General features: G+C 42.9%; 1 protein-coding gene across 2 annotated transcripts in view; it reads right to left on the bottom strand.

Annotated features, from left to right (window-relative positions):
* LOC127657284 (dual specificity testis-specific protein kinase 2-like) overlaps positions 1–2,649 on the bottom strand; it is a 32,830-nt gene extending 30,181 nt beyond the window's left edge. The window contains exons 1-2 of one of the 2 annotated variants that reach the window (XM_052146023.1): positions 2,526–2,649; positions 1,401–1,931 (exon numbers count right to left, since the gene is read on the bottom strand). In XM_052146023.1, coding sequence (XP_052001983.1) covers positions 1,401–1,580 — 180 coding nt within the window. In that variant the 5' untranslated portion in view covers positions 1,581–1,931; positions 2,526–2,649. Of the gene's footprint in view, positions 1–1,400; positions 1,932–2,303; positions 2,466–2,525 lie in introns of those variants that run through there. The other variant, XM_052146015.1, reaches the window with a different exon arrangement.
* Positions 2,650–12,559: the final 9,910 nt, after the last annotated feature.

Genomic DNA, 12,559 nt, shown 5'->3' with positions numbered 1-12,559 from the left:
ACCTCCCGCTCCATTGTCCCCTCACTCGTGAACAAGACCCCGAGGTACTTGAACTCCTTCACTTGGGGCAAAACCTCATTCCCTACCTGGACAAATAAACAAAATAAACAAATAGCAGCTACAGAATATTTGCATTTATATTGACCACATCAGCAGTGACATTCTAGAATGCAGGCAATAACTGGTAGGAAGCTATGACCATATTAAGTGTAAGGTCAGTAATTTGGGTGACAGGGTGACCTTTAAAAGATGGCTAATTAGGTCTCTCCTTCACAGTCAGTCTCACATGCCCACAGACAAACACCAGGGTAGGGTTTCCAGCACACCTGCGTAACTTGTCAACAGGTATCCTCTTACAAAAACACAGATCTTCTGTCCTTACATAGGTCACGAGACTCACGACCCTTCTGCTCTAGCAGGAAGGTAACACCAAGAATAACTTGGGTTATCATTCTTAAAGGGATAGTTCACTCAAAAATTTAAATTCTCTCATCATTTACTCACCCTCATGCCATCCCAGATGTGTATGACTTTCTATTGCTCAACACAAACAAAGATTTTTAGAAGAATATCTCAGCTTTATTGGTCCATACAATGCAATTGAATGGTGGCCAGAACTTTGAAGCTCCAAAAAGCACATAAAGGCAGCATAAATGTAATCCATAAAACTTCAGTGGTTAAATCCATAACTTCAAAAGTGATATAAGTGTGGGTGAGAAACAGATCTGTGTAAGACCTTTTTTTGTCATAAATCTCCACTTTTACTTTCACATTCTTCTTTCGTTTTTGGGCAGGGAAGAGAATGTATAGTAAAAAGGGACTGAAATCTTAATCTGTTTCTTACCCAGACCTATAATATTGTTTCCGAAAACAAGGATTTAACCACTGGCACTGTGTATGGATTATGTTTATGCTGCCTTTATATGCTTGACCTTCAAAGTTCTGGCCACCATTCACTATTTATATTATTATATATATATATATATATATATATATATATATATATATATATAAATGGACCTACAGAGCTGAGATATTCTTCTAAAAATCGTTGTTTGCGTTCTACAGAAGAAATGAAGTCATACACATCTGGTATGGGGATGAGTATATTACAGGATTTTCATTTATGGGTGAACTTCTCCTTTAATGGCAAAGTGATTAATAAAGGGTGTTCTCTCTGTCTGAGCAATCATCTTGAGCGTGTAATGGATCATAAATGTGCTTTACAGGGCTGTAACACTTGGATGAATATTATAACAGCATAAAAAAAAGAAACAAAAAAAGATGGTTAGCTGTCCAAAATCATGGAAATCACAGATGTAATTAATTAGTACACATTAATACAAATATCATGTTTTAAAACGACCAGTGAAACAAATGGCGTAAAATAAAAGACGTACCTTGAACACCTCCGAGAAGAAACCTGAGCCGATCTTCTCGCAGATAAAGTCATCTATTCGTGCCAGGCTGGACACGGCGCTGCGCAGCGCCCGGTAAGAGGAGGGCCTGGGCCGGTGCGCCCCGTGAATCCCGTGCACGGTGGAATCCGAAGCCTCCGCATCCAGGTCATCGTGGTCCATTACGGTGGTCCCGGATAAAATTCCTCGCGCACTCTAAATTCCAACACGAGCGTTTACATATCTCTGACACTCACGCGACAGTGACATGTAGTCTCAAGGTCTGTGTAATTGTCTGTCAAGAAATTGTCCTTTTGATCAAGTTAAGGCAGGCAGAACGCAATCCCCGCAGAGCGTCCGGCGCCCGTTAAGCGCGGTTTATTGAACTCCGGCATGTGCCGAATGCGGCTGTGCGTGTCAGACGGGCCTCGCGCTGCAAACAACGTCTCCTAAAAACCGTGACCTATGTTGCACAGATCTTCAGGTCTCTTGAGCCGCTTCCTTCATACCGATTTCTGGCTTCATTTCAGTTTCCTGATAAAAAGAAAAATGCATCGATGTAGGCTAAATTACACTTATATGTATATATTATGATTACTATGTGCCTGTTGTGCATTTGCAAAAGCGTGTCTCGTGATGAACGTGTTTTGGTGAAGTTGGTCTTCTGTAAATAATATTGTGTCAAACTGAGAGCGGCATCTTCAGCAAGTCGGACTACGGATAATAAATTATACATAGAGACGTGAGCCAATGCGAGCTGTTGGGACGTCTCCTAACCATCCATGCGTTTTAAACAGACTGTATATCGCTATTTATTCTCCGAAGTAGCCTTGTTAGATTTATTATCATGATTTTGTGACTATTCGTTCATCGTAATGTAGCTACCCCATATACCCCCCAAATTACCTGCGGGGAGCTGCACTACAGGTATCAAACTTATGAAGTCTTCGCTTCACCGCCATCTAGTTATTGCCATCTTGTAAAAATCATGAAATTATAGGAATGCCTCAGATTTCCACGTGTTTTATGTTATAAACGAGCAAATGGGTAGCCCCGATTGGCATCTGTGTTTACAGTCGCAGGAAATGTGTGCATAGAGAATTTGAGTTCTTATTGGAAGCGACTCACCTGGGCGGGTCCAGCAGCAGCAGGTCACCTGCAGAGCGCGCGCTCAGACTTCAAGCTATGGGTTTCACTGAAGGGTCAGGCAAGTATTGTCATGTCCGCTTACTAGTCGCATGTTGCGGTTTTTTGGGGCTTGTTTCCGGAGTACAGTGACGTTTTTGGGCTTGAACATGCTCTCAAAACACAATAAACTGGTATCCACCACTAATAACAGCTGACAAATATCCCCATCTACTGTTTGAACCGCGCTTTACGTCAGTAGTGTTAAACACACGGCTGGTGGAAGAGTCATCTGAACCGTACATATGGCCGAATTCCGAACTCGCGAATACGCGCGTGTACACGATTTTCATCTGAAACTGGATCGGTGAATTACAGGGCAGCCCTATCCATTTTCTCGATAATGGCAATAATGACAAACAGACACGAAATAACGATTCACTGACATACGAGATTATGGATTGCGAGCAAGTTCTACTCTACACAAGAAATTTCAAGCTCATAAAATAATTAGAGTAGTGAAAAACTAATGTGCATGCGCTCTGTACAATTTTTTTTTTAACAAAATATAATCTGCCCGCATAACGTGAAGTTTAGAACAAAACTGTGAAGTGCAGATCAATGATGAAGACAAGGAGATCCTCCAATATGACCCGATGCATTAAAGCGTTAACATTAGTTAACAGTGAAGTGCAACATCTCTCTACAGATCAACACGCCTAACATTAGGCTATAACGTTTCAGCGAAACATTCAAGAGCAACCTCTATTAATGTGGAGAGCCTATAACATTATTTATTCTATAGCTTTTGGCTCGTAAATTCACAACAAACTGGTCGGCATTGTTGTGAGAAGCTTTATATGAGGATAACACCATGTTATTGAATCTATGATGTATGAATTATTGAGCAAAGCAGTCACTGTTGAGTTATTTATGATCTTTAAAACGTTTCACTTTGACGACAGTATTTGGGTATGCATCACTATATTACCAAGGACATCTTTTAGACTTATATTGATTTCCAGCCCCTAAACATTCACACAAACCTGCTCATCAGGAGATGAAAATATAAACATGATTTGACAGATTAAAACCTCCTGAGATCCCAGCATGACTACTGTGTGCATTTTCTATTTCCCTTTTTGATTTGTAACTAGAAGCACCTAATTAACATGCAAAAAATGTTCTAGAACAAATAGTTTTCCTAAAAATGTATGTCCACATATGTGCTTGTCATTCATGTTTTTGAGACAGACATTACAGCTAGTTTTCTAGCTAAAAGCTGCTTTGGAACAATGTTTATAGGGAAAAGCACAAATAAAAAATACAAATGAATAGATTTGACTTGATTTGACTTTTAGTTTAAAATCTTATTTTTCTCTCTTTGCACTGTCAAACAAGTGACAGCCAGAGCTGAAGCATTTTACCAATCAGAAATTAGCATAATTCATTCTGATACAAATAATGGCCAGCATCGTCCAATCACTGCCAACTATGTTAAAATAAATTATACAAGATAAATTCTGAATCTATGTACTGATTACCATTGTCCCATGTTTGCCAGATATGTTGAGTGGTTCAAACACCTGCAGCCTGTTCTCTGAAACAGAGTGGAGAGATCCACCTATGGGAAGGGCATCCGTACCTGACCTCTGCAGAAGCATCAATTGCACCAAGTCTAGCTAGACAGACCGAAGCGCATGACCTATGCCAGGTAAGAAGAGCATAAAAGGACCTGCATGTGCTGCTGTTCCTCAGTAAGTATATTCGCTTCTCGTGCAGCAAGTGGGGCAATATTGGTGGATCTCTCCACTCGATGTTTCAGAGAACCGGGGTTATGCTAGTAACATATGGTTCTCTTTCATCATCTCATATTTGATATCCACCTATGGGAGACATTGGCAGCTCCACGATTGCCCAATGCACTCACAGTGAGGTCCTGCAAGCCAGTTAAGGGAATGGTCACCTCAAAGAGGTGGTGCTTGACACGTCCCATAATCACGCACCTGGCAACCCTGAAGCACACAAGTGAGAACTGTGCACAAGCAGAGCATGAATAACATGTTATTGGCAGAAACATATAAATCAGCTCAGCAGCATATATACAGTGAAGATAGCACCCAGGCAGGAATGAAAATGCATGCTTGGTGACATGAATGTGCATAGCCGACCACCCATAACCCCTTTTTGTTACTCTATATATTATGAATATAAAAAAGAAAGAAAAGGAGCATACAGGGGAGGGGCTATGAAGAACCCACCCCCAGTGAAGAATGAGCTTCTGGGGTCCTGGTAACATCCAGCCGGTAATAACGTACAAAAGAATAGGGAGAAGCCCAGCTGGCAGCAGAACAGATGTCCTGCAATGAAACTCCCTTAAACAGAGCCATCCCCCTCGTGGAGTGCGCTCTGAAGCCTCCTGGAGGCTGCACTCCCCTAGATTCATATGCCTAAATTATAGCTTCCACAAGCCAATGCCTGAGGCATTACCTAGAAATGGGATTCCCCATGTGTGGGGGGGCCCAAGAGATGAAGAGCTGATCGCTCTTCCGAAAAGGACTAGTCCTATCTAAGTACACCCGCAGGGCACAGACAAGACACAGAGCATTCAGCCTCTGATCCCACGCAGAGGAAAAAAGCAGTAAGCTCCATTACCTCACATGAGAATGCTGGGAAGAATTTAGGCATAAATGCCGGGTTGGGCCCTAGGAAAACCTTATCTCCACTAAGAGAGAATTTAGTGCACGAGGAATGAACAGAGAGTGCATGCAAGTCACTGACACGTTTAGCTGATGCTAAGGCAAGGAGCAAAGCTGTCTTGAAAGACAGCAGATTTAGGGAAATGCTTCCCAGGGTCTCAAAATGCTGCTGAGATAAAGCACAATAGAGAGGTCCCACTCAGGAACAGTTCTCCTAGTAACTGGGAGAGAACGGCGGGCACCCTTCATAAATTTACGAATGAGGGGGAGCTGCCCTGCCATTGAGACGTCAAACACAACATGACAAGCAGAAATAGCTGCCTGGTAGATCTTAATAATGGAGATCTATCCTTATCCATAAGGTCTTATGAGTATCAGAGACTGAACACTGATATGAAGTGGAACCGTGGCCATCACACCACCATTCAAACACTTGCCACTTACAGTCATATAAGGACCATGTTGAGGAGGCCTTAGCGTTCTGTATATTGGGATCCACACGTGGGGGGGAGGGGGCCATCAAGCTTGCATTTGTCATCTCACGGGCCAAGCCCAGAGAACTACCCTGTCCGGGTGGGGGTGATATATCTCCCCATTCGCTTGAGACAACAGGGCTGTGCGTAGAGGGAGGGGCCATGACTGGACATGCAGAAGAGGAATTATCTCTGCCAGCCACAGTACTTTGGGCCACCTGGGTGCTATCAAAATGAGGGACAGGCTCTGCTCTCTCACCCTGGCCAGGGTGGGTATTAACAGGCACAGGGGAGGGAATGCGTAGAGCAGCACTTTGGGCCACGGGTGGTCTAGTGCGTCCATGCTGAGGGGCGTGTCCTTGTCCTTTAGTGAGAAGAACATAGAACAATGGGAGTTTTTGCATGAGGGCTGTCCGATTCTGTTCAACAACATGCCCACTATCTGGGGTGGAAGCATCAATTTCCGTAGAGTGGATATCCCCTCGATAGAAGGTCCACATCCCTGTTCTATATGCCTGGAACTTGGTTTTGTGTGCGTAACGACAGGAAGTGCCACCTGCTCCACACTACAAGCCTGTGAGCTAGAGCATGAAGCTTGGGCAAGCACCACCCTGGTGATTGATATGTGCCACTGCTGTGGTATTGTCGCAGCATACGAGCACATAATGCCTCTGCAAGCAGTGCAGAAAACGATTAAGTGCTTTCCATAGTCATGAGCTCCAAATTATTTATGTGGGCTGAACGAAGTTCAGTCGGACACAAACTGTTCACCGCACTGCCCTCCCTGTGTGGCTCCCCACCCTTTTAAAGACATGTCTGTCTTTACTACTATTCACAGGATAACATCCCAGAGAGGGGTCCCATGTGCCTAAAAATCTGCACTCCTCTAGTGGTGCAAGGCTGCTGTGCACAAGCATGTCGCTATAACAGAGCAACAGAGATTGCATAATGGGCTGAAATGGAGGGATAAACCCCACAGGCAAAAAGCCCAAAGGCAAAACCTGAATAGCTGATGCCATAAGACCCTGTAATCTGAGACTTGTGCGATATTGCACTTTCGCCCCCTCCTTGAATTGCGATAGACAATTCATTAAATAGGGAATGCGCTCGTGAGAGGTACGTGCGCATGGAGATTGAATTCAGCTCCAGACTCAGGAATATAACATTCTGAGTGGGTGTAAAATTACTTTTGTTCACATTCACTCTGAACCTGAGTGATGTGATGTGCGTGAGCACATGGCGAGTGTCTTGCACCACTTTCTATTTGGAATTGGCTATGATAAACCAATCGTCCATGTATGTTAGGATCTTTAGACCTGTTATTCTCAGCAGCGCTAAGCCCGCCTTTGCACATAGACAGAACACCCTCGGACTCAGCGAGAGGCAGAAAGGAAGGACTGTGAATTCATAACATTCGCCTGATAGTCAAAAAGATTAAATTTCCTGTGCTGGGGGTAAATGTTGATGTGGAAAAAGCCTCTTTCAGATCGACTGATGTGAACCAGTCATTCTGATAAATTTATCGATTGAGTGTGCCGTATGTTAACATTCTGAGATCCAGAATAGTATGAAGAGAGACATCTTTCTTTGGAACTAGGAAATAATGGGAGTAAAACCCCTGATTGCATTGATCCAGGGGTACTATATGAAGTGCCCACTTCACGAGGAGGGAGTAGATTTCCTCTTTCAGAATGGGAGCAGCCCTCTCCTCTGTGTGAGAGGAGATAACGCCACAGAAACACAGGGGTTTCCTGGCAAACTAGAGACTGTACCCATTCATTATGTTTTGAATAACCCATTCGGGAGCCGACACAGACTGCCAAGCTTTGTGTGACTCACAAGTGACCCCACATGAACTGGGGAAGTGCTCATAGCTGCGTTTATGCCCGATTTGCTCATTTGTGATGCAATGGCGCTATCTAATGGACAACTTAGGGGCAACATGTGGGGTTGCAGAGAGATAATCTCTCCCTGTAACAAATTAATTTGATTCATTACATTTTTTTGTGTGTGTGTGTTGGGAAACACTGGGGCCGAAGCCTTTATATGATGGGTGAGAGAAATGTAATATGACCGGTGTGGTTACAATGCTTGTGTACTTTTTCTCACTGGGGGGAGGGACCCCATTGAGAGAAAACCTTTTTTTTTTTTAATGGGTGATCTAGGAGGGCAGGATAGGAATCCGGGGGCCCGAGAACGTAGACTCAAAGCCCCGAGGCCATACATCATCTGGCCATTTACTCTTGAGTCGGAGGGGGTAGGGTTGGGGGGTTTCTTGGCCACGGCGAAAAACGTTCTCCCCCAGGGCTTAGCGGAGGGGTGGGTTACTCTGCTGAGGAGGTGGATTAGTGGATTATTGATTATTGGGGGGTGCCTGGCACGGTGTCGCTGTCCAAGGAAGGCATAATTTAAATGCTTCGTCCTTTTTCGTGTCGTCGCAATGCTGTTGCATCAAAGTGATAGCAGGGCCAAAGACAGCCTGGCCAGTCACTGTCTGGGAGTCCCAACAGATTAAGCCAGAGCACACATTCTCTGGCCACTGAGAGAGCCATGGAACGCCCATATGCTTGGACAGCCTGACGGGCATTACGGAGGACAAAGTTGTTAGCTGTGACAATGGGCGTGGGGGTCCCTTTCTCTAGTTGTAGCCCATGTTGACCAGGAGTTCAGCCTTGTATGCAGGGCCAAGACCGAGACTTTGTAAGAGGCATGATGGCAAAAGCGGTAAATTTTATTGGGGAGAACACGTGTGGTGGCTCACCAATGCGAAAGGCCGCCATCTTCGAAAGCCTCATATGCTTAGTACATGCATGGAGGACAGTGAGAAGTTGTTTTCTCGGGCTGGGAGTGGGTCCCGGGAGTTTCCCAACGTACACGTCCCTAGGGCTGGCCATTCAATATTTAGGCTTGCTCACAAAACTCGATGAGGATGGACTGGGGTAAGGCCATGGGGGCATAAGCCTGGGGAGTCATGGAAGATGGGAAGGCCTCCTCATCCTCCGAACCCTCAAGAAGGCCCACATCGTCCTTGTCACCAGAACCAGCCAGCTCATTGATGAATGAGGAATCCCCTGAAAAATGTCCTCGGGGAACGCCGGGTTGCTTTGGTCAGCCCAGCTGAGAAAGACAGTGGCCCGGGCGGCCCCCAGGAGCGTGTTGTCATCACCGATCCCTATCAAGTGTCAGAAAGTTCGGGGTAGCAGCAACATTGAGCCTCCAGCACCTGGGTTTTTTTGGGCAGTGCCAGGCAGTGGCTACTGTTTTCCGGGAAAGTGCCATATTAGAGAAAAATTCCAGCCATGGAGCAGGGGAAGTGGTGAGAGAGAAAAGTGGGCAGCCTGACTGGTAGGAAGTGAGCGTGGGCAGCTTGCAGCAAATAGAAACAGCTAAACTGGCTAAAGCAAGACAGTCACGACTGGTGGAGGCTGATCTGAATGATGTGTCCTCCTATAGACAAAATTGTGAAAGTCCAATTCCAGAGGTTGCGAGAAGCGAATGTCAACTGAGGAACAGCAATGCATGCAGGTCCTTTTATGCTCTGCACATAATCCTTACCTGGCATAGGTCATGCACTTCTGTCTGTCTAGCCAGAGGTCAGGTTTGGATGCCCTTTCCATAGGTGGATATCAAACACGAGATGATGAAAGAAAACTGGCTTTATAGGAAAGCTATACGATTCTCCCTTGCTCCCCATTTAGTTAATCACTTAACTTCTAGTGTGCTGCACTGATCACATAAAAGTTCGAAATGTATCGTATTTTCATCCTAACTTTTATTATTATTCTTTTCAAGGGTTTTGGTACTTTTGGGGTACTTAAAATGCATGAAAACTCTTGAAATTTTGCACACTTATTAGTCGTTGGGAATTAGGACACGGTGTTCTGTAGCGCCCCCTTTAAAATGGGAGTGTAAGACTGCTTCTGTAGCACCCCTATTTTCACCTACAGTCACCAAAATTGGTACATATATAGTTCTCATCAAGCTGGACAACTTTCATAATTATAGTTATTAGCTCTGCCCAACAGGAAGTCGGCCATTTTGTATTTATTTTAATTATATTGCAGTCTCTGAACTTTTAAATAAACCTCCTAGTGGATTCATGAGACTGCCACCACATTTAGACAACATTATGACAAGACATTGAAGATGCTAAACTTTGAAAAGATTTTTGATACATCAAAAGGTGTCGCCATGGCAAGGCATTCAATTAATGATGAAAAATGGGAAACAGGAAGTGTCTTATATCTTTTCTGTGCAATGTGTGATTTAGATCAAAATTGAGATGTAGTCTTGGGGCTAATCACATGTATGTGCCTATTTTGGGTCATGATCATAGCACTACCACCTGGCAGCAGGAACTGTGGCTCTTATAACAGACTTTAAAATAATCCTCTTTTGTTTACCCAAATTGCTTCAAAAATGTTTATAATAATGTCAGATGCCAAATGCATATGTCCATCTAACATTGTTTTCCGAAAGCTATCAGGTGGAAATGGACCCATGGTGTTTGTGCCCTTTATATCGCTACCTGCAGATATATTTATGATTTGTTACTGTTGTATGACAGGTGATTGCACATTTAGAGGCTAACTGGTAGTAACGGTAAAGAATGTTAGTTTTCCTCAGCTCAAACACTCTTTTCAGATCTGGGACACATTCATGGCTCTTCCTGACAGAGATGGAAAGGTGTGTAGTAACTTACATTGAACACATTGAACAATTTAATTAAGACCAGAATTTTAAAACATCCTGGCCACCCAGATAGATATCATTTTTAACTCTGTAGCTTTCAAACCAAGTTTACATTTTCTTATTTGACTACAACATGATTTTAATAAATTATTTTAAGCACATTGCACATCCAGAGAAGAAGAGTAAGTTTAGATGTGTGTGTGTTGTACCCTCTGCAACCTTTTGCTGATCTGATGGTAGGTGGAGGCTCGGTTTGGCCCATGTGGGAGCTTATGAAGTGGTTATTTGGAAGATCTGAACACATACTGGCTGCTGTTGTTAATGCATTACCTTGGCACGCAATTGTCTTAATTATGCTTGTTCAGGATTTTTAGAATAATTAGGATGTGCGCTGTTGCCTCAAAGATTCAAAATCTTCATTTGCACATAAACAATGACAGAAACCTATTTTTGTCCTTCTTGGTTCAACGTACCAATCTACGGATGGGTGAAGACTCCTCTCACTACTCTACGTGTCATGTTGGATGTCAATGATGGATGGTTGAATGAGAATTTGTTCTCAATCGGCCTACCTGGTAAAATAAAGGTTAAATAAAAAATAAAATAAAAAAATAAATGTTATTCTCTTGTCGCTGATTTCAGGTCTGCTCTATCAGAGAGTACTCGCAGCTCTGGGCCATCTCAGTTCATCTTGAAGCAGAAAGAGGATCTACAGCGAGAGATGGAGTGCTGCTCAACCACTCACATCCTCTTCTTGCTCCTTTTAACTTTGTTTACACAGGTAACAACTGCTGAAAACCACAGCCTTCTTTTAATGTTGGAGACACTTTAAAAAATATTTATTTTTCCAGTATTTCTCAGCCTAACTGAGCCTTAGCTGTGGCTCTCTACCTTGAAAAGGCCTTTGGAAGCTGGAAAGACCCCGGAGTGGTTTGAGGAATGAAGAATCTAGACATTGGAGAAATCGTTGGGTCTACAAATGATCTCAAAAATAGATAAAACTTAAACAAACCCAAAAGTTTGCTTTTCTGATATAAGGTGAATAAATGTTAAGAAATTATGCCCTCTATTACATTTTAGACAGTTGTTTGAAGTTTAAGGATTTCCATGTTGAGTGTAATCTTTTTAAGATATTTGGGAGCAATGAGATTTGTAATTTGCAGTAAATTCAAACAAGGAGAATACTTAACATAAGAGAAATTAACATATTGGGTGGGTCTTACTGAAAATGGATGGGCCAAGTTTTCACCCAAAATCTTTTTTTGTTCGTTACCAAATTAAACAACAGAGCAGCAGTGCATTCAAATAGTTATTTCACACTTTCGGAATGTATGCATTTTTTTTTTTGGTACTTTTAAAAACATATATTTGTTGTCAAAGAATAATCTCAAATATTCTGGGTGGGCCCAGTCTAATCCACCCCAACCCACCCTTGGCTAAGCCTCTGCTTCAGATAACTAACAATTAGCCTTTGTACACACTCATTTGTTTTTTCCTACTTACAGCGCTGTAAAAAATTATTTGCCCCCACCCTGATTCCTTTTGTTTTTGTGTATATCTTAAAACAATTTTTTTTAAAAATTTAGTATAACAAAATCTAACATAAAACAAAGGCAATCTGAGTAAACACAAAATACAGTTTTTACAAAATGTATCTAATACCAACTGGGCCTGATTGAAAAATGATTTGCCCCATTGGTTATTAAATCCCCAATTCTATGAAACTGCATTCATAATGGGGTTCAGCTGGACTAGACACACCCAGGCCTGATTACTTCCAGCCCTGTTCAATCAAATCAACACCTAAATTTTTCAGCAGCATGAAGTTGGCTAAAATGTCTCACCCAGTAGCACACTATGCCAAGGTCGAAAGACATTCCAGAAATGGATGGTTGAAATATATCAGTCTGGGAAGAGTTACAAAGCTATTTCAAAGGATCTAAGACTCCAAAGAACCCCAGTATGAGCCATTATCTCCAAAAGGAAAAGTGATCCTTCCAAGAAGTGGGTGACCTTCCAAATTTGCTCCAAGAGCACAGTTACGACTGTTACGATCCAAGAAGTTTTCAAAAAAGACAAGGACAACATCCAAGGAACCGCAGGCCCCTCTCATGTCAATAAAGGTCACAGTTCATGACTCCACTATCAGAAAGATACTGGTCAAAAATGGCAT

Source organism: Xyrauchen texanus, chromosome 2, assembly GCF_025860055.1.
Source record: "Xyrauchen texanus isolate HMW12.3.18 chromosome 2, RBS_HiC_50CHRs, whole genome shotgun sequence".
Lineage (NCBI taxonomy): Eukaryota > Metazoa > Chordata > Actinopteri > Cypriniformes > Catostomidae > Xyrauchen > Xyrauchen texanus.
This window is presented reverse-complemented; position numbering and strand designations above follow the sequence as displayed.